Genomic DNA, 24,235 nt, shown 5'->3' on the forward strand with positions numbered 1-24,235 from the left:
CTGCAGTAAAGGGCACTAAATCAAACAATGATAATACAGGAATATGCTATCTACTTGCTATCTAGCAAATTCCAGTTTTTCCAGCATCGCAGTGTATGTTTTAGTGTCCCTCATGTCCTCACTGAGCTAAACAAAGGAACACCAAGAGCACAAACATTATATGAGAAAGTACCACAATGAGGAAGGGGGATGGGGAGGACAGATGGTGGTGTCAGACCACACAGAACCTCTAGTATCTGCTCCTCTACAACTGCTGCACTCAGCCCCCTGAGAACAAGGCACAGGGAAATTACAGGGCTCTGATCGGCAGGTGTTTTTCCTCCCACTTACCACAGTATTTCTAAATGTGCAAATGTATCCTGGCTCTCCCAATACACACTTCATATACTACAGTTATTGCTAAATAACCCTCTATCTACTCAGAACTAAAAAAACCTAAATCCCCTCCCCGCCCCAAACGAAGTAAGCAAAAATCCCACTAGAGTTACAATAAAAAGCACCTGAAAACTTAGAATTCATAGCTAATGTTTTACACACTCCAACACCACACCACTAATGTACTTACTAATACATGGAATAACAGTATTCTCTGTATCATCCTGTCTTAAGCTGTGCACACGTATGCTGAATTTTATCTAGCTCCTCTCATGTGCAGGGAAGACCTATAAGCCTGATAAACTCATCATGCTTTTCCCCAGACTCTTGCTTAGCCTTGTAGCTGCAGGGCCTGACACCACTCTGTCCCTGGGTGCAAATGCAGGCATCACACTGGTGGTGCATGCTGCAACAACCTTAATTCATAGCACTCTTACTGCTCTGTGAAAGCCACCTCTGATAAAAACAGCCATGGACTTGGAAATTTGTGGAGACAGACCTCTCAAGCACTTCTAACCCTTCTTTCTGCACTACCTTCTGCTAAAATAATATCCCACACAGGGTTGTCAAGGAAAAGGTTTACATAAAGAATATGCATTTGCTTTAACAACACAGTTTCTCTAAACGGCAAGAAGGTTTTTGACAATGCCAGTAGAGCTCCTATATTATTTGTGTTTGTTTATGGAGGTTTTATTAAATGATAAAACTTCCAGCTTGCAACAAATAAGGATGACACCAGTATTGGTAGTTAAACATCTAATGAAGGAGTACCACCCACCTATAAGGACCTCATTTTTGTGCTCCTCTCTGGTAAGTGGATTTTTTTTAAATGTAGCACATTAAATTGTCAAATTACTAATTCTTACTATATTATATTCATCCTAATTCTGCCCATATTATGTCCCTCCGTATTAGATGTATCTCATGGTTATTCTTGTGTTGCACAGCTCTCTAATATGCCATTAGCAAATTCTTTAGCAAACTAATTATCAGGGTCTTACTGGAATGATGGTTCACAACTCCAAGACAGAGCAGTTTGAGTTGTGGCTCTGTCAGAAAGCCAAAGTTATTTTTTCCAGAGCAGTTTGTTGTGTAACCCAGCCCTCTAATTTGGGACATAAACAGTGAGACACAGCTGAATAACCATGGTGAGGGAAAAAAGAAAAAAAAAAGAAGCTGGCTGACTTTCTTAATTTCTTATAGTTTTATATATATTCAGAGGGTACAAGATGTAATCAGGACTTTAGTGTCCCACTGGGAAATTTATGAATTCTGAGAATGTTATTAAAATTTCTGCATATTGGCACTCTAATTGCTGGATGACACTAAAACTAAGTTGAATGTCTATGGAACAAGCCTCATCCAGGAGATGCCCACATTACCTTCAAAAGACAAGCATGAGGCATGTATTTAACTAAGGTTCCTTTCAATTAATTTCTTTACTATCACTGTAAGCTAAAATTAGCCAGGCTATGATTGTAATGGCCTATAAAGCTCAATTTAATCTACCAAACATCCTGCATGGTTTATACTGAGGATCACTTGAAAAGACATGTCTTTATTTCCTACCATGAAGCAGGAACTGTAGTTCCAGTTCGTTGCTCCATGAAAGAAAGACTTACTATGCAGCACAAAAATGGGAGTTGTGTTTCCTGACTAATGCTTTGGATTTCAACCCTGAAAAAAGAAGTAATGTACTAATTTCTCGTATTTTTATCACTGATTTTAACAGGGAATATTTAAGGAGAATTGGTCCTATTATCATAACAGATTATTCTCTATATCATTTTTATCAGCTGCATATTTTTGGGAATTTTTATACATTAACACCCTCGGGCCTTTAAAAGCAAACAGAAACGTATGGAATTAATTATAACATGTCAAATTTAAATTTACACGAAGTTTTAAGTGTAACCAGTAGAAGCCACTTCAGGTAAAGAACATTTTAATAGCCCGTCATCAAGTAATGTAATTGCTTTTTCTGATGGTGCCTTCCATATTGATAACAAAACCCCTGATACATACTTATTCACACTGACAAAATCATTCGCATGATGAAGTAACGTCCAGCCAGACTGTCACCTCCCTGCTGCCCGTCTGCCTCTGAGGGCAGGGAACTGAGATGCTGCCCTGCCACAGCTGCTGACAACTGCAGCAACTTGCCATCCTGTCCTAGATCTCTTCTTTGAGTGGTCAATAAGAGACAGATCACATAAACATTTTAAATTACTGGTGTCAGACCATGCAGTTAAGGTAAAATGAACAGACTGAGCAAAAGGTGTCATCTTCTTCGTGCCCTGTTCTGCTGAGGCTCTTCAGCAGCTTGTGCTAAAATGTCCAGCATGAATGGTGTGAAAACACCCTGTCAGGGAAAGTTGGGAGGGCAGGTTATTGTTGTTATTACTATTGCTCATATTGAGATATTTTAATTGAATTTGGAGCTCACTGGAGAAGCACACACACAAAACATGGCTTACGTTCTTACTCATCTGGTGAGGCCATTAAGCGAGATGTTGACAGCACCCCCAGGCTGGCTGTGCGGCATGTAACAAAGGTATCCCCTGCTCTCTTCTCGTGTACTAGCACATCTTTGATCTGTCAGTCCAACTTGCCATGACTGTTCCCAGGCAAGTTATAGTGTCCTGCTCCAACTGTATTTTTTAGTCAGGTCTCTTCCAGGCTCGAGGAGGACCACCATTTAGCAACACAAATGCTATCAGATCTGAAACCCCTCTGTCAGATCAACAAACTGAAATACACTGCGCAAGGTTTTTAGAAACCTTGCTTCTAAATAATTCGGTTTCCATAAAACTAAGGCAGAAATTGCCTCTCCTGTTTTAAAACAATGTTGCTGCTGCTGCTTTCTCAGGTGTCTACACTGTCCTGAAAGCCCACCAGACCAATACAGCCATGAGCTCCTTGTTTTGCTGCAGTGAATTCATTACCCACTTGGGAATATAAAATGAAGAATTAATGATAAAACATTTCACACCTGGTGGATACTGAAAGCATATATTTTCATCTGGTGAATTTAACTTTTATTTTTCATGAGAATAATTATCTCTACATAAAAAGCTTGCATTGAAAGGTTTTATGTTATGTACCCTTCTAGCAAGCCAAACATTGCTGTTTTTTGTGTATAATTGTTTGTATATTTTTAACATGCAAGAGCTGTTTTCAGAGGTGCTCTAAGTTTTTGTTAAAAAATATATCCTAAGCCTATCATATGCCAAACAATGCCCTCACCTGTGTATAAGACAAAATTGGAGCTGCACAGGGATTTTATTGGGCTACAGGCTCCTCTTACAGGAGTCAAATGCTGAAAACGTCAGGAGTTCCCCATTGCATTTCAACCTTAAAGATAACAACAAACAACAAATTTTGAATTTTTTCAAATCCCTGGACATGCTAGAGTGAATATGATCTCTTTAATTTGATAGTATCTCTTCAAGCCTGCTAAGAAAGTACTTCTATACACAATTTAGGAGGGGAAAAAAATAGCAAACATTGAGGGAGTCTTTTGTTGTATCACCTTATGTGTTCAAGAGCCTGGTTATATATTCATTCAGAAAACCACAGTCGTTCATGGGCAGGCATTTGTCAGATTGGTCAGGAAAGCCCAGACAAAGCTTAAGGATGACATGCCAGGGTTTCATGGCCACGCAATGCCCAGCCATGGAGGAGCCCTTAGCTCTGCTGCCCAGCCTTCCTCTGAAATCCAGGCACCCATCAAAGGCCTTCTTGGTGAAAGCGGACATGGTGCAACCAGCATTTTTTAAGGGAAGATGCTGATTAAGATCTTGGTGCACTGGGGATAACCAGGAAGAGGTACTCCCTACACTACTAACCGTTCCTTCCCTACACTACTAACCGTTCCTACTTTTCCACTAATGCCTTCCACCAATTCAGCAGTTTTTTTCCCTTGATGATCTCTGTACAAACGTACAAAGACATTGGTATGAAAAGTCATTGCTTCTCACTAGCCTCCTCCTCCCTAATTTGTCCCCAAGCACCTTTGAAACACCAAAATGCTTCTGTCACATGCTGTGTTTCACAAGGTGCAGCTTCCTTACTTCTGTATGACGGTATTGTTTCGCAGAAGAAATATTCCTGCATCAAACAGATTACAGCACCAATACCCAATCTGAGCACCGGTTCTCTTCTCCTGCACATCTGACCCTTTCCCAGAGCGGGAGGGCAGAGCACTGCTCCTGCCTCAGCACCCCATCCTGAGCGGCCAAGGGTGATTCTGCCGAGACTGTGGGAGATCCACTGTCCTCCTGGGGTGGTGGAGCAGCACACAGGGCTCACCAGCACGGCCACACCGGCACCCAGGTGATTTTCCTTTTCCTACAGCAGCTCAAGCTCCTCCACTGGCACAAACCATCAGAGCTGTGGTGGAGATGGGCATTTCTCAAAACCTTTTGAGATGTCAAAAGTGTTCTTCTTTTTCAGGAGAATGAAAATAGGCTCTCTGCAGCCTTCAACTGGAAATGAAAGAGCCACCTCAAAACGTGCATGACTGCTAGCTCTTGCTACTTCATCTAGGGTTGTAGATAACAAGTATGGAGAAATATCTTTAGCTTCCTCAAAGTCAACCACATCCAAGTAAAGAGAAGACTGATGAAAGTGAGAGAAGCCCTTCCTGAAAGGACTGCCCCAGCTCAGGGAGTGGTCAGGTAGCAGGGGTACTGCTGGCATGAGATGGCAGCTGAGCAGGCTGAGCCCAACTCTTCAGTGAGGAAGATGAGCAGGAGGAAGGCTGGTGCCAGGTGGGAGGGAACACCCATGGCAGCTCCTGACACCTGACCCTGACATCGTTGTAGCAATCTGCCGGGAACGCATTTCAGACTTAATTAGTATTAAACCCCTGCCTTGATCTGGGTAATGGTATTAAGTGCTCAGGAGGGCTCAGCCTGCTCCCCCGGCCACCTCCAGGTGAGCAAGCAGTGCTGGTGCCTGGAGCTGCCAGGCACTTGGCCCTTGGTCCTGCCAACCATAGCAGAAAGGGCATCCAGAGGCTAGAAGAGGAAATCCCTCAGTGTCACCACAACCAGTGGCTGCTGTGTGCAAGCGAACCTTGCTCTGCAAAGGGCCTGGGGGGAACAGACTGCAACACCCTCTGATGCTGCGGGGAAGGGTTACCTAGAAAAACAGCCACTCTTGGAAACTGCCAGGTAAGAGTGCCCTTCACTCAGAAGATGGTAAGCCAAAGAAGGCTTGTCCTGAGGGGTTTCTGCTCTCCATACCAGTCCTGTGGATGGTCACCCCTCCCCTGGGCAAGCTCTAGCATGATCCAGAGCTGCTCTGCAGTGGATATATTCCCAGCCATTTACTACTTACTCCCCCCTTCAGATTGCTAAAGTGCTTTTCATCAAAATATCACCACTAAACAAACAAAATAGCAGCATCTCTACAATGTGAAAAACACTGAGTATCATGCAGCTGAGCTTGTTCTCATACCATGATAGCAACCTCCCACCTACTGAGTGATTCCTCAAGCTGCTCAGTTACTTATGTCTTCTGCTGATTTCTTTAGTAGCTACATTGTCTTTTTTAGTTTCCTTCTCCTCTGCAGTCTTGCATCACCAACATCAAAACTACACCTTAATTTTTTTTCTATCAGGCAGAACCATCTTGAACCAAACAGTTCCCTTTAGTTCTCTTCTGAGATTGCAAAGCCACAATTGCGGAGTATTTGTTAGAAATATCAAATCAACTTCCACAAAAACAGAGAACTTGGGAGGTTTGGCATCTACTTCCAAATAAACACAGCACGTAGTGGAGATAAAGCAGAAAAAAAAAAAGTAAAAAAGTAAATCCCTGAAGTGTCACATACGAAGGCTGTATACTGCTCTGGCCTTCTCACCTCAAAAAGGAGTATTGAGAAAGGTGGAGATCTGGGCAGCCAGGATTACTGGTGGTGTGAAAGGTTTTTCCTGTGGGTTGTGACTGTATGGTCTAGGACCGTTCAAGACTTGGTCACTCCTATAAACAAGGAGGATGCAGAGGTCTATATAATTATGAGCACATACAAGCACCGAGTAAAGAGAAAAAAGGTTGATAGTTGCCTGTTTCAGTAACAGGAGCATCTGAAAATCTGTGTGACGGGTTTAAAACTAGCCAAAAGAGATGCTTTTCTCTCCAGCTTGGAGTTAAAATGTGCAACTCCTTGTTGCCATGCAATACAGCTAAAAGTACACCTGAGTTCAAACTTGAGAAAACTGTTTTGTGGAAAAATGACCCATCAAGGGCTACCAGCAAGACACCTTTAACTCTGCCCTGGAAATATGTTTTTAGGCACTGTTCAAGGCAAGCTAAGTGGGTTAGCTGGAATGTGGACCTCAATGCTCTTCAGTGCAATCACTTGTGCTCACAGGTTGGTTTTGGTTTCTTTTTTTTTTTTTTTCTTTTTTTTTTTTTTAATGCAAGTAGTTTAGTCTGAGATCTATCTAGAACTACACAAAAATGTTTTGGACAATTTTTACTAAGCTCACATCTGCTGTGCAGAATGGAAACATTAGACTGCAAGATGAAACAGTAAAACCAACAAGCTTACTGAATTTTTAATTTTGCAAGGATTTGTTTTTTTCCAGAAGAAAGAAACATCCTTCTTAAAGAAGCTGTGTATCTGATGGCAATAAGCTCACTAATTTTCCTGTATAACACCAGGACTTGCCATCAGTACAACTGGGTATTCTGAAGAGGCTTTACATTATTAGATTATCACTGATGCTTTCATAATTAGCACTGTCTTGAATTTATGTTCATCTTCCTCAATGTTTTTTATTCCAGAAATATAGGTAGAGAGGTTCTGGAGAAATTATCCTGGTGCAATGACATGGAATTAGGCTATAAATTTATCTTTGATTTACATTGTATCTTTCAGAACTAGGGTAAAAGAAGCAGAGAAAACAAGATTGCTTCTGGAAAAGAGACCCAAGAAAGAGCAATTCTGAAATACACAGAGATCATATTACCTTTTCTAGTGTCCTTCCTTTTATCTGGTATGTTAAATATTTTACTGCGGTTACACAGTAACCACAAAGTTCGGCGTATATTATATGATACATCTATTTGACAACTCCGTGGAAAAATAAGAACTTTCTCAATTTAAGTTTTCTGTGAGAAAGTATATGAGAAGGTAGGACTGGGCAACAATTTATCTGTTCTGGTTACATTATGGTGTGATAGGCATCGTATCAGCACAGCTGCTGCTGATGAAAAAAATGTTGGTGACCATGATTTACACACTTCTCTGTGAACTATGAAATACAGCAAGTACATGGTCAGCTTAAGCTGAAGGTTTTTAAAACAACCCCTTAGCAGGTGTGTGCAGAAATGCTGGGGGGATATCAGAACTGGAAATTCTGTTACATGCCCAAGTGCAGACAACAACATCCCCTGCTCACCCTGTAACTACTACAACCATTGTATTTGCCTTGGAAGGAGAAAACAGTTGTTAGTAAAACTCACGAGGAACCCAGAAGAAGATCTGGCTGTACACTTTTGCTCATGAATAACAATGCTAGCTATGGCAACTGCTAAAGATGAGCAACACTAGACTGAAGAAATGCAAAATGTACAAGGACAAAATAAAGAAACAGGCTCATGAGTTCATCTTTTAAAAGATCTACTCCATTTCAATATGGTACAACTGAGTAAGTCATCTGAAGAAAAAGTCTAACCAGAGGCCTCAGCTAATATTTTTGGAAGACATGAGCTAAGGGGACACTCTGAAGGTCTTATTTGTCAAAAATAACTGTCAACTCAGCTAATTATGGACTTTTTATTACAGGGTTTTTAACATAATCATGAGGTTATGCCAGCTTCTCCTCCTTGAAGGACAACTTGCGCTGAGGAAATGTTTCTGTGCACTGGCACGGTATGCCAGAGCATGGTCCCAGCGTAATGTACGTCCACTTGGCTCACCTGCACAGCATGCTAAATAGCATGATTCTGTGAAACAGGCAAAAGCATCATGGGTGTATTTACAGTAGGTTATTCTGTAAGAGAAATGTGTCACTATCAACACAAAATGCTTTTAAAACAGTTTTTCTAACTGGGGAAAAGATTTATAACACCATCATCCTCAATTGTGGCAAAGAGCATTAAGGCTGACGGGATTTTCATTTGGAAAACAAATCACAACTCAAGGAATCTTGTTCCATAGCTTATCCTCACCATTACAGATTTAAGTCCTACTTCTAGTCTTCTGCCTTTTGCTTCCATCTCACCCCAGTAGATTTTGCCATCTCTTCCCCACCTAGCCTGATGTTTCCTGTTCCCAACAAGCGCTACGGATCATGGTCTGTAGAAAGTGTTTCCTTTCTTTTTATGCAGGTAAATGAAGCCTCCACCACCTTGGTTGGGTCTGCTTTCCTTTCCTTGTTTATCGGGTTACTCTCAGCAACCTCCTATTCCCCATCATCCTAGGGAGCAGCGATGCTCAAAACCACATACAGTCTTCTGGCAGCCGTGTAAGATGAGCCAAATCTAGGTGGAATACAAAATCTCACCCCTTCACTTCCAGCTTCCTCTTGAGTAGAAACCCCAAGACTACAGGTCTCACAAGCCTCAACGGGACAGTGCTGGCTGCTTGGGGCCATCTGACCATGCCCCCATCCTCCCATGTTCAAACTACCCTGAAAGTTCAGGAATAATGAATTCCATCAAGGACCCAAGTGCTATTTTCAAAACTGACTGAAAAGCCTAATTTTTACTTCAAGTGAAGTTTAGCCACAACATGTACAAGCTTAGGAAACTGGCCTTTTGGGATGGAGGACAGCAAGAAGAAGGTGGCTGACACTTTCAAATTTCATTAACTGTAAAAGCCATTTCCAAATTGTGAGTCTCCAAGGCAATCATTTTTTCACCTTATGAAAACCCTGAAACTTCCTCCTACCTTCTACCAACAGTTCAAAATTAGCTGAACCAAAATTTTCAGCCATCCTCTAAAAACAAGTATTCCCAGGAAAACTAACACACGTCCTCTTTTCCACTTCTTTACTATGGAGACATTTTATACAAATTTTATAGACTGTGCAAGATGTTCACATAGTCAAATTTCTCAACTTCTTAAGAGTTTGCACAGATGCAAATATAGCCTGTTTATGCTCTAAGATTCGTGCTGACCACTATAAGGTGCCCATACCTGCAGGCAGAATGTGTGAATTGAACTGCAGAAGGTTAAAACTCAAACTGAGCAGAGAACTTAGAAACTATTGATTTATTAATGCATAATGCACTAATGTCTAAAGAGCATTTTCTGGTTTTTATTTTATTTTTATTCCTCAGTCCCACCATTTCATAAACCATTGTCAAAACTCTGAGATTTACGTTTTCAATGGATTGGTGTAAAAACCTGATGGTATGCTTAAATTATTCTAGTTCATTAATAAGTATTCCTAGCCTCTGTAAGAATCACATGAAACTTTTGAGGCTACATTAGGAAATATGACATTAAATACCAAGATCATACAGTAATACTAGAGAAGGTAAGCATAGTCCTTTGTGGTAAAAAATTGTAAAGAAAAATAATACCTTAGTCGTGGACAGCTTTAGCGGGAGTGTAAAATTTAAATGGGAATTTTCCTAGGCTCTTTACAAAGCCAGAAATAAAAAAAAAAATGTTCTCTTCCATCTTCCAAAAAGACAGAAACCAGGAATTCTAGTTGTCCCTAAAGACATTACATAAAGTTAAAAATATAACTGTTATACTGTAAAAGTTTGTGCATGTACTTATAGCTTGATAACAACAAAAAAAAGAAAATGTCTTGAAAATAAAATTTGTTTTCTTATTTAACAGTGGAAAAGAAATGGCTGGGTGCATTCTAGCAGGGAGGAAAGAAACAGAATAATTCTCAGAAGAAAGCCTCAAGCTTTTAATAGATTAAGTATGATTTTCATATTGGATTTCAAGTGTTCATATTAGTACAGTAAAATTACCACTTTAATGCCAAATGTAGAGGCTATTAAAATACTGTTATGTGAATTCTAAAACAGATTTTGCTATTTTTACTACAGGAAGATACTCTCTAATTCTCTGGATCTCATATTCACCAGTTCTCAAGTACTCTGTAATGACAGACATGCACGCATCGGAAATGCCAGATTAGCTGCAAGGGGCCCATTGCCCAGCCCAGCCGGGTCTGCACCAGGAGTGCCCCCCCCTCCGCAAGTCATCCCGCCTCACTCAAAAGCTAACTTTCATTTAACCTGGAACTAGATGCACAATGATCCCTGTAACCTTATTCTCATTAATTTTGCTGGGTAAAGCAATCAGGGTAATCTTCCTCCCCGTTCCTACCCTGTGGCTAAGCCTTGCAGTGCCACTCCCCGATCTGTCTATCTCTGAATTTACAACCAGGAGAAATCTCCCAAGTGAAGTCTCCTTCGCTTTACCTCCTCCTTGATGCCTGTAAATCTTCACATGAATAAATCAACATTTCAAAAACTGGCTGAAAGGTGGTTTTAAATCGAAGTTTTTGGCAGCCTCTCCTTACTCTCTAACCATGATAACAACTCAAATGCTTTTAAACAAATCAGTGGTGATATTTTTTATACCAAAAGGCCAAAGTTCATCCCTCTGGAATCCAGAAGAGAAGAAATAGCAGCTCTTCTTTTGTGTTAGCAGTACTCAAAATGTGGAGCCAGTAAGTGACCATCTTACTTAAAATGCAACCTCTTTCTCCGTGTAAATACAGCAAGATCTTGCAGAGAACTTGTTTCACAATTTGTCCATTAACTCATGCTATTTAATAGCACTCCACTACATACAATGATGTGGGAATATTAACTATCATCAACAAGATCCAAAACTCACAAATTTGGGTCAAAAAAGGAGACAAATAATCTTTATCTTCTAGCTTTTGAACCACAATTTTGAAAACAAACGTAGAAACCTATTTTTTAATTATTAATGAGAACTGAGATCCTTGCAAAATTCCTTGATTGCAGGGCTTTTTTTTTTTTTTTTTTAAGAAAGTACTATGTTACCGCATTTGTTTCGTGAGAACTGGCAATGCTCGATACTGAAAAATAACAGAAAATCTTACAAACTAAACTCACATGGTTAGTAAACACTCTGAGCATTAAGCACCTTCGGGGGACTGATGAAATCCCAACTGACAAAAAGATGATCCTTCAGTTCCCCACCTATCTCCAGGTAACATCTTCCTTGGCTATTTAAATGTTAAATAGAACATTTAAAAAAAAAAAAAAAAAGAACAGATGTGAGACAGGGCACAATCTTTTCCTTCTAGAAGTTCAGCTCCCAGAAGTGAGTGACAGCCACCTCTGATAGCGCAAGCCAAGCCCAGAGGGAGCAGACACCAGAGCGGCTGTTGATGGGGGAGGCTGCACTATGTGGGGTTCTCCTGAGGCTGCCCTGCACCCAGAAACAGTCCCAGGCAATGGCCTGGATGGTGGAAGAGAATAAACCTATTAAAATCCACAGGCATAACAGTGGGAGGAAACGCCTCCCAGACTGCTGGAGGACAGTCTCAGAAGCTGGAATGATTTGGAGGGATGAAATCCCTTGCCAAGTTTCATATAGCAATATGGTAAATGCTATGATAACAGACACAGAGCTTGGCAAACACCAGGTTAGTCTGCAAGGCTTTTTTTTTTTTTTTTTTCCTTGTCTAGTCAGGCTGTTAGTTTTACAAAATGTCATATTTGTTTGTTAGTTGGTTAGTTTTAGCCCAATTAATTAGGCATTTTAAATCACCTGAGGTCTTTATAAACATGAGCTACTTAACGTGGGTATGTGAGGTGTGCAGGAATAATCAGCTCAACTGTGACTAGAAAAGTAACCATTAAGCAGAAAAGCATCTGCGATACTGTACAGCAGAAACTGAAATATGAAGTACAATATGGTTGCAAAACAGATATTTTTCACGGTACAGTGCACAAAACACCCAAAAACCTTCCTGGTCTCAGCCAGGTGCGCTACACCCAGCTTGGACACTGCCATCCCAGAAGAGGTGGGAGGCAGCTGGAAAACCCAGGGAAGCTCAGCAAGAGGGGTCAGAAACCTAGAAAATGCTGTCTCTGAGAAAAAAATAAATCAACCTTTGTAACAACCTTTCAGCTTGAAAAAAGAGCTGCTGTAATGGAGCAGTTTTGTTTTCCGTGCCGTAATGGAAAGGAAATGCTAGGCTTAAATTGCAGATGGAACAATTCAATATCCATTAAGAAAGAAAAAAAATAATAATCCTTTCCAATACAGCAAAAAGGAAAAGCACTGTCCAGAGGGAATGAGGAATGCCCACTGCTGGGGGTGTTTAAGGACAGATTTGGTAGGTATAGCAGCTCCAGATTTAGAGGCCAAAGGTATACAGTCTAACCTTTGAATTCACTTTCAGCTCACTGCCCCCAAGACGTGTGCAGCACACTCACAGCTTCACCATAGCCTTCCGAGGGGTCAGGATTTCAGCCTATATATATATCTGCTGCGCTCCTGCAGTGGAAAGGTTTAGGAAACAAGCAGGGAGATTAAGATGCCAAAACATAAGCATCTAGTGCCATTTTAGCTGTCAAAGAGCATCCAAGGAAGATGCATAGGGCTGGCAGGTTGGACAGACAACCTACATGAGATCTGTGACCCTCTGGAGCAGCAGCTAGTGGCTAAGAGAGGAAAGTCAGGCTGGGATGCTAGGAAAATTCACAAAAAATTGCCCTGCTACATTTATTTCATAGGCCTCCATGACAGTCTTCATCTCAAAGCCAAGAACTCAGAGGAGTTATTTTTAAAAAATAGACTAAGCCAAACAAAACTGCTTCGTAACAACTTTGCCTTTTCCAGAGTCTCCTGTCCAAAAATTTTAGCAGGATGCTGACTGTGTGCACTGAGGGCTTTGATTATCTCATGCTGCTTCCCACAACCAACAGTAATTAAACAAGAATGCATGTTTACATGGTGACACTATATAAGTTCAGCATGGTAGCAGTTTAATAAAACTACATCCCTCCTATGTCCTTCCAGGCACTACTGACTCAGGTTCCTCCCTGCATGTTTTAACAGTTGCCTTGAATGAACCTGAGCACCACAGACAGCAGATGGTACCACCTGAAGATGTAATAAATCCAATCTGAAAAGATTTTAGTCCTCCTCTATTCTGCCAGTCCTACTGGTATTGTGTCATATTCTTGATTTAATTATAATTGATTATAGAAAGGGTTTTCGTTTTTTTTCAGCCTTGGGAAAAAAATTAAAAATTTTAAAATTACACATTCCAAAAGAACATTCTCATACAAACAATAGCTGACTAACTTTTTTTCATTGTAGATGTCTGTTTCCCTTGTATTTAGAAGCTTTCAGATTAGGCTAAGTGCCTGCTGCATCTCAAAGAGGAACAACCCCAGTTCTGCAAAATTCCATGAAAAGTGGCTTCCTCATGTATTGTGCAGTGGTCAAATCTAAGAGTGTCTTTAAAACAATTTTCAGTACATTTCAGTGAGAAGATTTATGTACATGATTAAAAAAATGTATATTTTTCATGGTTTAAATCAAAATGATTGTGAGTATAAATTTTGGGACAGGTAAACCCTCTTTTTAATGGAAAACTACATGTTATTTCTCTAAAAAAAGGTCTGATTTTCCCTTCGTACATTAAGTAATTTCAAAAAAGCTACATATCCTTGTTTAAGATGGGACTGTATTATACTTCAGAATGAAAGTCCATTTGAAATTGAGGGGGTGGAATCTGCAAGCATAAAAAAAGGCTTTTTTGTATTGCTGTTGAGACGTATCAGGCCAACAAAGGGGGAAGCAGCTGCATATCCTTCAGTACCGCAAACAGAGGGCCCTAGGGGCCTTGGACTGTCTTCCCTGTATCACCTGTGAGGTGGTCTGCCACTTAGGAGTTGTCTTTTCCCAAGGACAGCATTGCTGCAGCCAGACTCAGACAGGGCAGCGGCAGGGACAGAGCTTGCTTACACCAAGAAATGCAAAAATTAAATGCAACCGGACTGGTTGTGTAACACCCAGCCAAAGAATTAATGTGGAAAGTAGGAAAAAACCAGAAAGCTATTGCCCACATCTATAAACCAGCTAACCTGAAGGTGTCTCTGATAGCATGGCTCCCTTGACAGCCACCAGCTTACCAAGAGAATCAAGGAAATTTTGCAAGAAAGGTAATCTATAAGAACAGTCATGTAAGAAATTCTCTTGAGCATTTCTTTTGCTTGTAAAAAGACCATTTAATCCATATATTTCAGGTAAAAGCAGATGACCTTTTTTGGCAACGACACCCAAAGCCATTAAAACCAAAATAGGAGTAAGGAATTCACTTCTCCTTCGCATTTTTAGCAGCTTGGGCAATGGAAATCTACTAAAATTTAAAATATGGCAACAACAAATTTGTGGGTAAAATGCATTCATGTGTAAAAACACTAAAAGGCAAAAAATTAAACTACTTTTATTTTTGTTGACAGCCCATATTGCTTTCTGAATTGCTGCTTAGTAAATGATTCAGTATTTGGCTTTCAAACACTCCAGGCATTTTTTCCCCTTTGAACTGAAATTTAAAATCAGAATACAGAGGTTTTTGTATCCCACTATTTTTATTTAGAATACAAACCCACTTCTACAATGGAGTTTCTTTTGCATATGAGAGTTGGTAAAGCTTCATTTTATAAATTTTAAATTTTTAATTAAAGAACTTGCTCAGAAAGAACCACACATATTCCCAGTACTTGTTTGTCCAAGTCAGTTTTCATATCAATGTTTTTTAATATAATAGTCTAAACCACATTTTTATACGTGCAGCTGAACATATACACATATATGAAAGCTAGAAGATAATTAAGCAACTCCGATTTGGGATGACAATTTTCCCAAATATGCAGCTGCTTCTGGAAGCATATAGAAATCCCTATTCAGATAAACATGTACCTTAAAATTTAACAAGGATAAAGAAGTTTAGCCTGACATATAACCTAGATCATCAGCAATGCTGTCCCCCACCCATTCATTTTCATATAATACAGTTCCCTAGGATCTCACTGGATCTTATGACAAATGAAGCACTAAATGGTTTCGTTAATAATAATAATAATAAAAAAATAATAATAAGTAGTATTTGAAGACATGACATTCCACCAGACATTTTGAACATAAAGCATTTGCTTGGAAAAGCAGACCAGGTGATATGGCTGTCACTGTCTTGTTCTGCTTTTCCATGGTTCCTTCCTTCCTGAAACTGAGCCACTGATGAAAATTTCCTTGTAAATATATAAACTATCCATACCAAAGGTTAGCAGTTTACACTGTAAACTAACAGGCTTAATTTTCGAACATAACTGGGCAGTATTTTTAGGCAAGCTCATTAATCATTCTGAGTTAGCAACAAAGCTAGCACCTTGGAGGCAGTGGAAGGGAGGAGGCAGGCCTCCTCCTAGTAGAAAAAGCACGAAATGCCAATGGTCCTCAGCCCACAGGAGTGCAAATACCCAGTCAGGTGCCACAGGAAGGCTCAAAAGTGAATTAGGAATGAAAATTCAGATAACAAAAACAACGCTCAGAAAAAGCAGCCATTTCATTAGTCTAGTTCAGTGTCTGAGCATGCACGGGTTGTACTTCCCAGAAGGATGTTGAGCAAAAAACATCCCAACCCTGACAAATGTTCTGGTTTGTACAGGACTGATAATGGATGTAGTAAGCTGGAATAACACCCCCTTTAGTGCCCCAGAGGGTGCTGCACTCATGCTGATCGCTAGCCTCATAAGGAATACTTTAAATGTGAAACATCACCTGTCATTTCTCACAGCTCTGCTTATTTAAGATACTACCAGGCATGCACACCCTTACTAACTTGAATAATACCAGAGGGGAAAATACGGTATCTTAATGGTCTCTTCCTTGTCTCTTGGTGCAGGTAAAACTAACTAGGTGGTTGGACGACAGGACACCGGTAATGGTATCCTCTCTAAAATGGAAGGAGGCTGGCAGAAAAGCAAACCACACTTATTCATTTCAGACACACATCCCCATCAACTGCAGCGTGCGCAATCCAGGCTTTTCGCATTATTCATCCTGACTCCCACATTTCACTGTTGCCTAAACCCTGCCAAAGTGAAAAGACACCCTATCCAAAAGGCAGAGAAGCAAAACCTAGAAGTGGTACACAGCGAACTACTTCGTAACACAGTGTTTAATTAGAAAACATTGATCTTTCTGAAAGATATCATTTGCGCTGCGTATTACAGGCCTCTCATTAAAAAGAGGTAACCCTCCCCGTACATATATTTCAGAATTTGAAATGTCTGACCTTATTCAGAGTATATTTTTTACTAGCACAAACTCCTTCTTGAAGTCAAATGACACCTAGGATGTCCCATGTATATACCTTCTTGGCACAGTGCGTGAAGCTTGCTGCTAGTCATGGGACTCCCTAAACCCATGCGTCCTATTTTGTGAAAGCACTGCCACCTTGAATTTAACTTCTGTGACTGGTAGGTGGGGTGGGAGAAACTGCTCTCAGTTTCTGTCATTATTCTCTTGACGGTTCTTAATTTTTTTACTGGGGAAAAAAGAAAGAAGTCTCATGTTTGGTACCTCAGCAAAAGCAGATATTGGATTTCTTTCAGAGACTAGCTCTCAGCGACATCAAGGGGAGCTCTCCTCAAATCCTTTGCAGGCACTGGACATCTCTCTGAGCTGCAAAATGCCAGCGCTAGCTCCTGCTCTGGCCTTTGGCAAGTGTCTTCAGCGGTTTAAGGCTAAAAGACACGTTTCGGAGACTGAAGCATGAGGCTGCTGTGTTCCTCTGGGGCAGCACTCACTAGACTGTGTGGGACTAAGCATGGGATGCCGAGAGATATTGCAAACCTGAAGAAGAGCTTATGGTGATGCAACAAAATGCCAGGCACCACGTTGTGAATGCGCCCAGGCTTAGAAACATAGCAAAATCTTTTCAGGGTGACACAAGTCACACATAGAAGATGGTTGCATCTCATAAATGCTCTGGGAGGGAAAATCAGTGCAGCAAACAAATGGCCCCCACCCTTCAATTGCCCCCAAAGGACAGCCATTAATTTATTGATATCTATTTAAGACTTTGTAAAAGTTGTCCACCCTATATAAAAGATACTCCAAAATTACAACGATGCAGTAGCAACAAAAAAAAATCCTAAACCACATCAGTAGGAATCACAGTACTTAGAATGGAGGGAAAGGTCAGAAAACTTGCAGAAGCAAGAGAACAGAGAGGTGAGGAATGATGTAGAAGGAAATGAACAGTGGGAAGTGATTATTACCTGCTCCAAATACATCTTCAAACTCAAACATAGACACCAATGCTTTTCTACCCATATTCCTGAAGAAATCTTACAAAGCCTGCACAGTGGAAAGCTCACTTGCATGCTGTTGCAGGTCCCAAGTGTGCGCTCCCTGGAAGGTGTGCCAATACTGCTCTGGCCAGCCCCACAGCACGTGGAGTCAGCAGCAGAGTTGCTACCGCAGCATTGTCTGGGTAGGTGACAGCACCAGAAATTCCCACGGGTGCTATTGTTCTTCAAAGATATTTTTAGTGAGTATAGGAAAAAAAAGTACAGGTTTTTTTGCAGCTAAGTTGGCAGGATTTACAGCCAGTTACACTGTAGAGAGCTAATACCTGCTTCTGTTAAATGCTGAACTCTTAATTATTCCTATTACTGTCCCACAAACCAAAGAAGTCTTTGAAAATGAAGGAACCACCATCAAAAATACTTTCAAATAATAAAACAAAAAATGAAGCAAGCTTCCCTGGGAGAGAACCCAGAAACATTCTCCCAAGAAGATTCTAGAGGTGTTCTTTGGCCTTAAGTGGTGAAATCTGTTAAAACAGAGGGCGCAGACACCAGTGGGGCCAGAGGGGCAGGGGGTGACAGTGCCATGACTGATGCACAGCTGCCTCCTTTTATTACGTCCCACTATCAGAAGACAAACCTGAAAAGGCCTAACTTGTCCTTCACAACTGAACCACAGAAACACAACACACTGCGCCATAGCCATGGAGCTGCTCCCCACGCGTGCCTGCCTCTGAACAACACAGCAAGAGGCATGTTTGGTGCCACAGGTCTGAATGTTGTTTGCCATTTTCACAACCTCAGGAGCAAACGCACGGACAAACTCAAATATCCACATGAGAATCCTCTTCGATTACAAAGCAAGAGACCATTACAGGACGGTGTCAATATGGAACATCTAAATGATTTACACAAAAGTCATTTCAATTAGGGAAATAGAACAATCCATTAAATATTAGCAGTACAATGTTAACGTGATATAATGAGACGGAAAGAAGCAACTGAACACACAACAAAGTTAGGTCCTAATGGATAAACACAGGAAAGGACAACCTGTATTTTCAGTTTATCATGATGTATCTAGGCATTACAGCACAGCTGATACACAGAACTATTTGTAATGTCAGTAAAGTCTTGCAGCATCTATTTAAGGCATAAAGTAGTGATTAACAGAGAGCAGATGCTTAGTTGTTGCAAATCAGTGTAGTTTTAGTAGAAAGTCAATAGAACTACATTAAATTATAGCAGCTGGAGACAGCATTTGAAAAAGCATGGAGCTCCTAAGTTGTGGTGTGGTTATTTGAAAAGAATTCTGCAAAAGAAGTTGGAAGAAACAGGACTACATTTTACTATTTGATTTAAACTCCAGAGGTTTTAAAAGTGGGAATGTAAAAACAAAAGGCTCAGAAAACAAACATTTGGCCATGGTATTTGACTTGAACAGCAACAACTGAAAGTAGCTGCATTCCTTGTCCCGCACAAAAAGCAACAGGAATGATTAAGCTTTAAAACACATATATGCACACACAAGAACACACATAATCATCCAAGAGCTCAGAACTACATCAGGATCACAAATGTGTAAGGCAAATAAATACATTTAAAAGGTTCATCTGATACCACATCAGGGAAGGTTCAGGGTAAGGTTAAAACATTTCTGAAAGGGAAAGCATTCCCCTTCTCCAGCCAGTTGCAATGTTTCGTTTTCCCAGAGCAATGGAGGTGAGCAGAGCAATGATGTAGCACGCACGAGGGTACCCATTCTGTTAGCGGACTAAGAAAACCTCTCAGCTCAGAAACTGGATTTTGCACTTAAGAACACCACTTGCATGAAATCCTCCTGCTTTTACTGGTAAGAGCACTGGAAGAAGCCAGCATTGCAAACACAACATTGCAGCTATAGCAACAAGCAATTAAACAAGCTTTTCAACAGACTAAACAGTATTTTCTTTCTGGTTTTATAACTTCATGGTCAATTCACCATGAACACTTTACTTGTCTGTCTGGTCATTAATGTCTCAAAAGCAATCTCCTGTTAATGTTTCAACCAAGAAAACCTCACTCCAAGAAAAAGAAAAGTATGCGTATACAGGGAGACCACCACAAAAATTAAACTTTTTTCTCCCTTTTTGGAAATCGGTATAGAAAGATGGAGCAGAGCCCAAGTTCTGGCCTATTAAATCAAGCACTAGCTCTTTATTAGTATGGTACGATATAAAATGTTACAACCAGGAACCCAAAAGCATTAAAATTGAGATTTAAAACACCTAACAACTTAGGCCCTGCAACAGTATCTCTGAGTAATGTCCAGACAGCACAGGAACTCCAGTGGAAAGTTTCCTTGATTCTTTTTGTTGACAGTGAGGAATTTTTTAAAAATTATTTTTATATTAATGTCAGTAAAAACACACGTGAAAACCAAAATTGAAGGCTAAAAAGAGGATAAAACATTCTGCATGGTTGATGAAATTTAACCCTGTTAATTAGACAGCTTCATTTCACAGTCAGTAAGAGCCTAATATTACCCTAATAAATGTATGGTTTTTTTGGAAAGTGTCATGCATGAACACAACTGAAATTGTGCCTTTTTTTTTTTTTAACTTTTAATGACATCAAGTTTAGTATCTGCAAAAGAAATCACTGTTTTCTCAAAGTCAAGAATTTGAGACGTTTAGAATCTATTGTCTAGAGCATCAGGGCAATGGAAAACTGTTGATCTCTCCCAAGTAGACTAAATAATGTACACATGAATTCTAATGCTCAACAGAAGTGCCCAACCTTAATGAATTAACTTAGGTAGGTAGGCAGTTAATTATCCAAAGCTTTCTTTGCTTTCCTAGCTCTTTACCATTTTTAAACTCCTTTCCTAGAGTGAAAAAATTGAATTTGAAGGAACCAGCTAGCACAGACTCTTTGAGAGCTTCAGGGGTCATCGTGCCTTCCTTGCCACTTCACGTAACTTAATTGCAGCATCAAGACACAATCCATGGATGCAGGCTTCATTGACTGACCCTACGACTTGGGTGTGAATCCAGCTTTGCTAGCAACACATGCTGGGAAGCTCCATAAAATGACAGTGAAGGACAGAGCATGAAACAGACACAGAAATGTGTTTACACATTCAGGAGGAGCAGGGACCTTCTCCAATCCCTGTTTATTTGGATTATTTTTGAAAAATAGCACTAATATTTATGAAGTTAATGTGCCCTGTAAGACACAGTTACTCAGCATAATGATGTTTTTTTTTTTTAAGCCCTGCTGGTCACATAGTTTTTCTCCATTAATTTTTGTGTTTGTTTGAAATGTTTTTTTAACTTCTCTATATAAATCACAAGGTGAGGAACTGGGGAAAATACACTCTCATTTTCAACTTCTTATATTTTCTGGGCTGTCTTGTGACTGCCACCTTGATACTACACAATCACAGCCTGACCCTGCACTCCAGGATTTACTGAGTGTTTTTTACAACCCAGATGGGATTGGCTGGAAATTTTACTGAGTATGTCCTGAGACATACATGTGTCAGTGGGGGAGGATACTGTGCAAGTGGAAGCGTGAAGAAAGCATGGATGCAAAATCCATTTATAACTAAGAATAACTAGCAGTGGGCGATTGGTGACCAGCCTATGGGGAAGTGTCTGGTGATCATGAGAGGTCAGGCAGCACTCTGTTTTAAGCCTTATACATAAGGCAGATCAAAAAGGTGTGTGACAACGGGGACCTGGTAAAACATGGGGGGTGTTGAAAGGCTGTTGGGGTTTTTTGATAGGAAAAAGGAAAAACAACCTCTGTGTTACACAAACAGGACTCTTGAAAAGCCACAGAAATATCCCATACTTACTTTTATCTTCCTGGTTTTCTTCTGCTGCTTTGCCTTCCTCCTCCTCTTCCTCTTCCTCCTCCACCTCCTTCTGCTGTGCTTCTTCGTGTTGATCAGCAGCACCAACCGAAAGGCTCTGGCAGCAGTGGTTGAAGCCGCTATCCCGAGGCAGAGTGAAACTTCGGGGCTTTCCCCCATTCCCATTCAGCACTTGCATCCGCTCACCCTCTACGAGGGGGAAGGGGCCGTAGTGGTCTTGCAGATGGCACTTCTGGGTGGGCAAGGTTGACTGCCGCCGGTGCTCGGGGGAGACCACGGCTGCCTCGGAGAACACAGAGTCCTCCAGTGGCAGCGTCTGCAGGTAGTGGAGTCCTGAACTCGTCAGTGGCGTCTCTATGAGGTCCTGCCAGGAGCGCCGCTGGCTTGCCGTCTTGCGCACTGGTGAGTCGGTGGCGCTCCCCGCCACCTCTGGGCGAAACTCCTCATGCGACGACTGTGACTGGGAGGTCTCCGTCGATGAGAGTCGGCTGTGTTTTGGCTCCACATAAGGGCTCGCGCAGCTCATCTACAATGTCAGCAATGGAGCAATCTTTAGATCAGTGTAGACTGAGACCTAACACTAGTAACAATCATGTAGTTGTCATTGTCACTGATGGCATCCAGTTCAGTAATGAAGGCACAAATTTACCTGATTAACCTGCCCTGATCCTAACCTTAAGGCATGCCCGTATCTACACACCACACCTGCAGGTCAAACACTGAAACTTATTCATAATAAGTACATTTATTATGTCCCCTAGTGTATAAAATAAGCCAACACAATTATTTGCAGAAAATGCTGCAGAACATGGCACTACAGAAGCCACAGAAGAGATATGCCTGGTCCACTAAAAATGCCTGTTTTCATCATATCTTGCTAAACATTTCTTCAGAATCGTGTTTGCAATGCTTCAGTGCAGTTCAAAGATCTATGATTTTGAAAGATAAGGTATTGCGTTCAAATGAAACACCATAAACACTCTTTCCTTTGACTTTCCCAGTTTTTCATTGAAAATTTTTGCATTTAAAAACCCTGTATTTAAGGAAGATGCATTATTTAACACTGTCTGAGTATACAGACATGAAAATTAAAATTGGTAGCAAAGAATAAGTTAGAAGTCCATACTCTGATTTTATACCAACAACTGCTTCAAGAAGAAAATAAAACCAAATCCCCTTTTGTTCTAATTTACAGAGAAACCTACTTTTTCACAACAACAGCACAACTGGTATCACTGTTTGTGATGTAAGACAGAACATTTCCATGTTGGCATTTCTCTGAAAATTCAAGTGTACTTTGTTACTGTAAAGCTTCACAGCTCATGGTAGGAGCCTTAGAGAAGAGTCTGCGTTGTTACTGAGGTAACAACATTTTGTCAGAGAAGTTGATAAGGGGGCAGTGAGGGATTGCATGGACGCATAGGGGTCCATCGTGCATGAAGAACAGGAAAAAAGATTTCTGTAACTTAATCTAGCTTGTACAGCAAGTGGGATTATAAATCCATATTCTCTGTAAATCGGTGGAAAAAGTTAGCAATGCATGTTACTTAACTTGCCTTAGGTCAAGTGCTGACTCAAAAAATATACTGGAGAGTGCCACAACGTGTGCATGTGCTGGTTTTAAGCAGGACAATAGGTAAAAGTGACACTTCATATAGTCATTCCTGTAGACAGTTGCAGGTTACTTACTGAAGGAGGCCGTGGGTATGTGTCGTACGGGGGTGGTGGGCTGTCTTGTTTGGGTGTTGATGGAGTGTCAGCTTCCTCCTTATCACTCTCACTCCAGTAATCTGCAAGTTACATACAGATCAGATGAAAAACTACCAACACATTTTGATACTCTGTATATCAGCGACTTGCTTTCACAAAAGCAACTGGGAACTCCTTACTTGGTGTTACTGAGAGTTAAATACTAGTGAATGCCGGCTCTGTAAACTTTAGCTGCTGTAATTTAGAATTGTTTAAATCCAGAGAGGGAAAATTCAAAACACTTTGGGATATACTAAGTCTAATGCCCCACTGCAGAGATATTAAACATCAACCTGCAAATGAGCCACAAATTTAACTCTTGTACACACCTTATAAATACAACATGCATGAAGAATACTCCTAATGCAAGTATCAGATTTCCAGATATTTATACAGCCATAAAAATAACTATGATTGGACATACATTGGCTGGAAAATACTGAAAGTATTTGTTGAACAGAAAAGATGAAAAATGTAACTTGCTCAGTCTCATTGACTGCAAGTAACTGTAACAAAGATAATTAACACCAACTGGCAAATCAAACAAGTAGGGGTTATCGCACACATGAATAATCAGTGCTATTTTGCTACCCATTTTCTCCATTGCATATCACCAGTTACCCAAGCTTTTCAATTCGATTTCTTATAACAAACAGCTGCATTTAAGATAAGACAGAAAAAATTTGTACCATATAGCTGCTTCACAGAAAAGCTGCTGCCCTGTTACCCATGCAAGAACATAAAGCTGATATGGTACTGAAAAATACTACAATGACATTTAAGCTTAGAGTGCCATAAGATGGATCAGAAAGTACAAAGGATGCAGATCTTGTGGGTTAAATTTAATAGGATATGAGGTTTTGCTTTGTCAGGAAATCCAGTCTTGATCAAGCCCATTTCACATGTTCGGTAGCTTGGTCAAAGGGGAAAACACGTGGAAGAAAGTACCATACAGGTATT

At 40.6% G+C, this 24,235-nt stretch overlaps 1 protein-coding gene across 5 annotated transcripts in view; it reads right to left on the reverse strand.

The window, feature by feature from the left end:
- Positions 1-24,235, reverse strand: part of CNKSR2 (connector enhancer of kinase suppressor of Ras 2) — a 220,746-nt gene that overhangs the window by 21,431 nt on the left and 175,080 nt on the right. For all 5 annotated transcript variants that reach the window (XM_037378111.1, XM_037378110.1, XM_037378109.1 and 2 more), the window contains 2 exons: positions 23,216-23,316; positions 21,509-22,052 (listed from right to left, as the gene is read on the reverse strand). In XM_037378111.1, the coding sequence (XP_037234008.1) occupies positions 21,509-22,052; positions 23,216-23,316 (645 nt within the window). The remainder of the gene's footprint in view (positions 1-21,508; positions 22,053-23,215; positions 23,317-24,235) is intronic.

The sequence above is a fragment of the Falco rusticolus genome, chromosome 2 (genome assembly GCF_015220075.1).
Source record: "Falco rusticolus isolate bFalRus1 chromosome 2, bFalRus1.pri, whole genome shotgun sequence".
Lineage (NCBI taxonomy): Eukaryota > Metazoa > Chordata > Aves > Falconiformes > Falconidae > Falco > Falco rusticolus.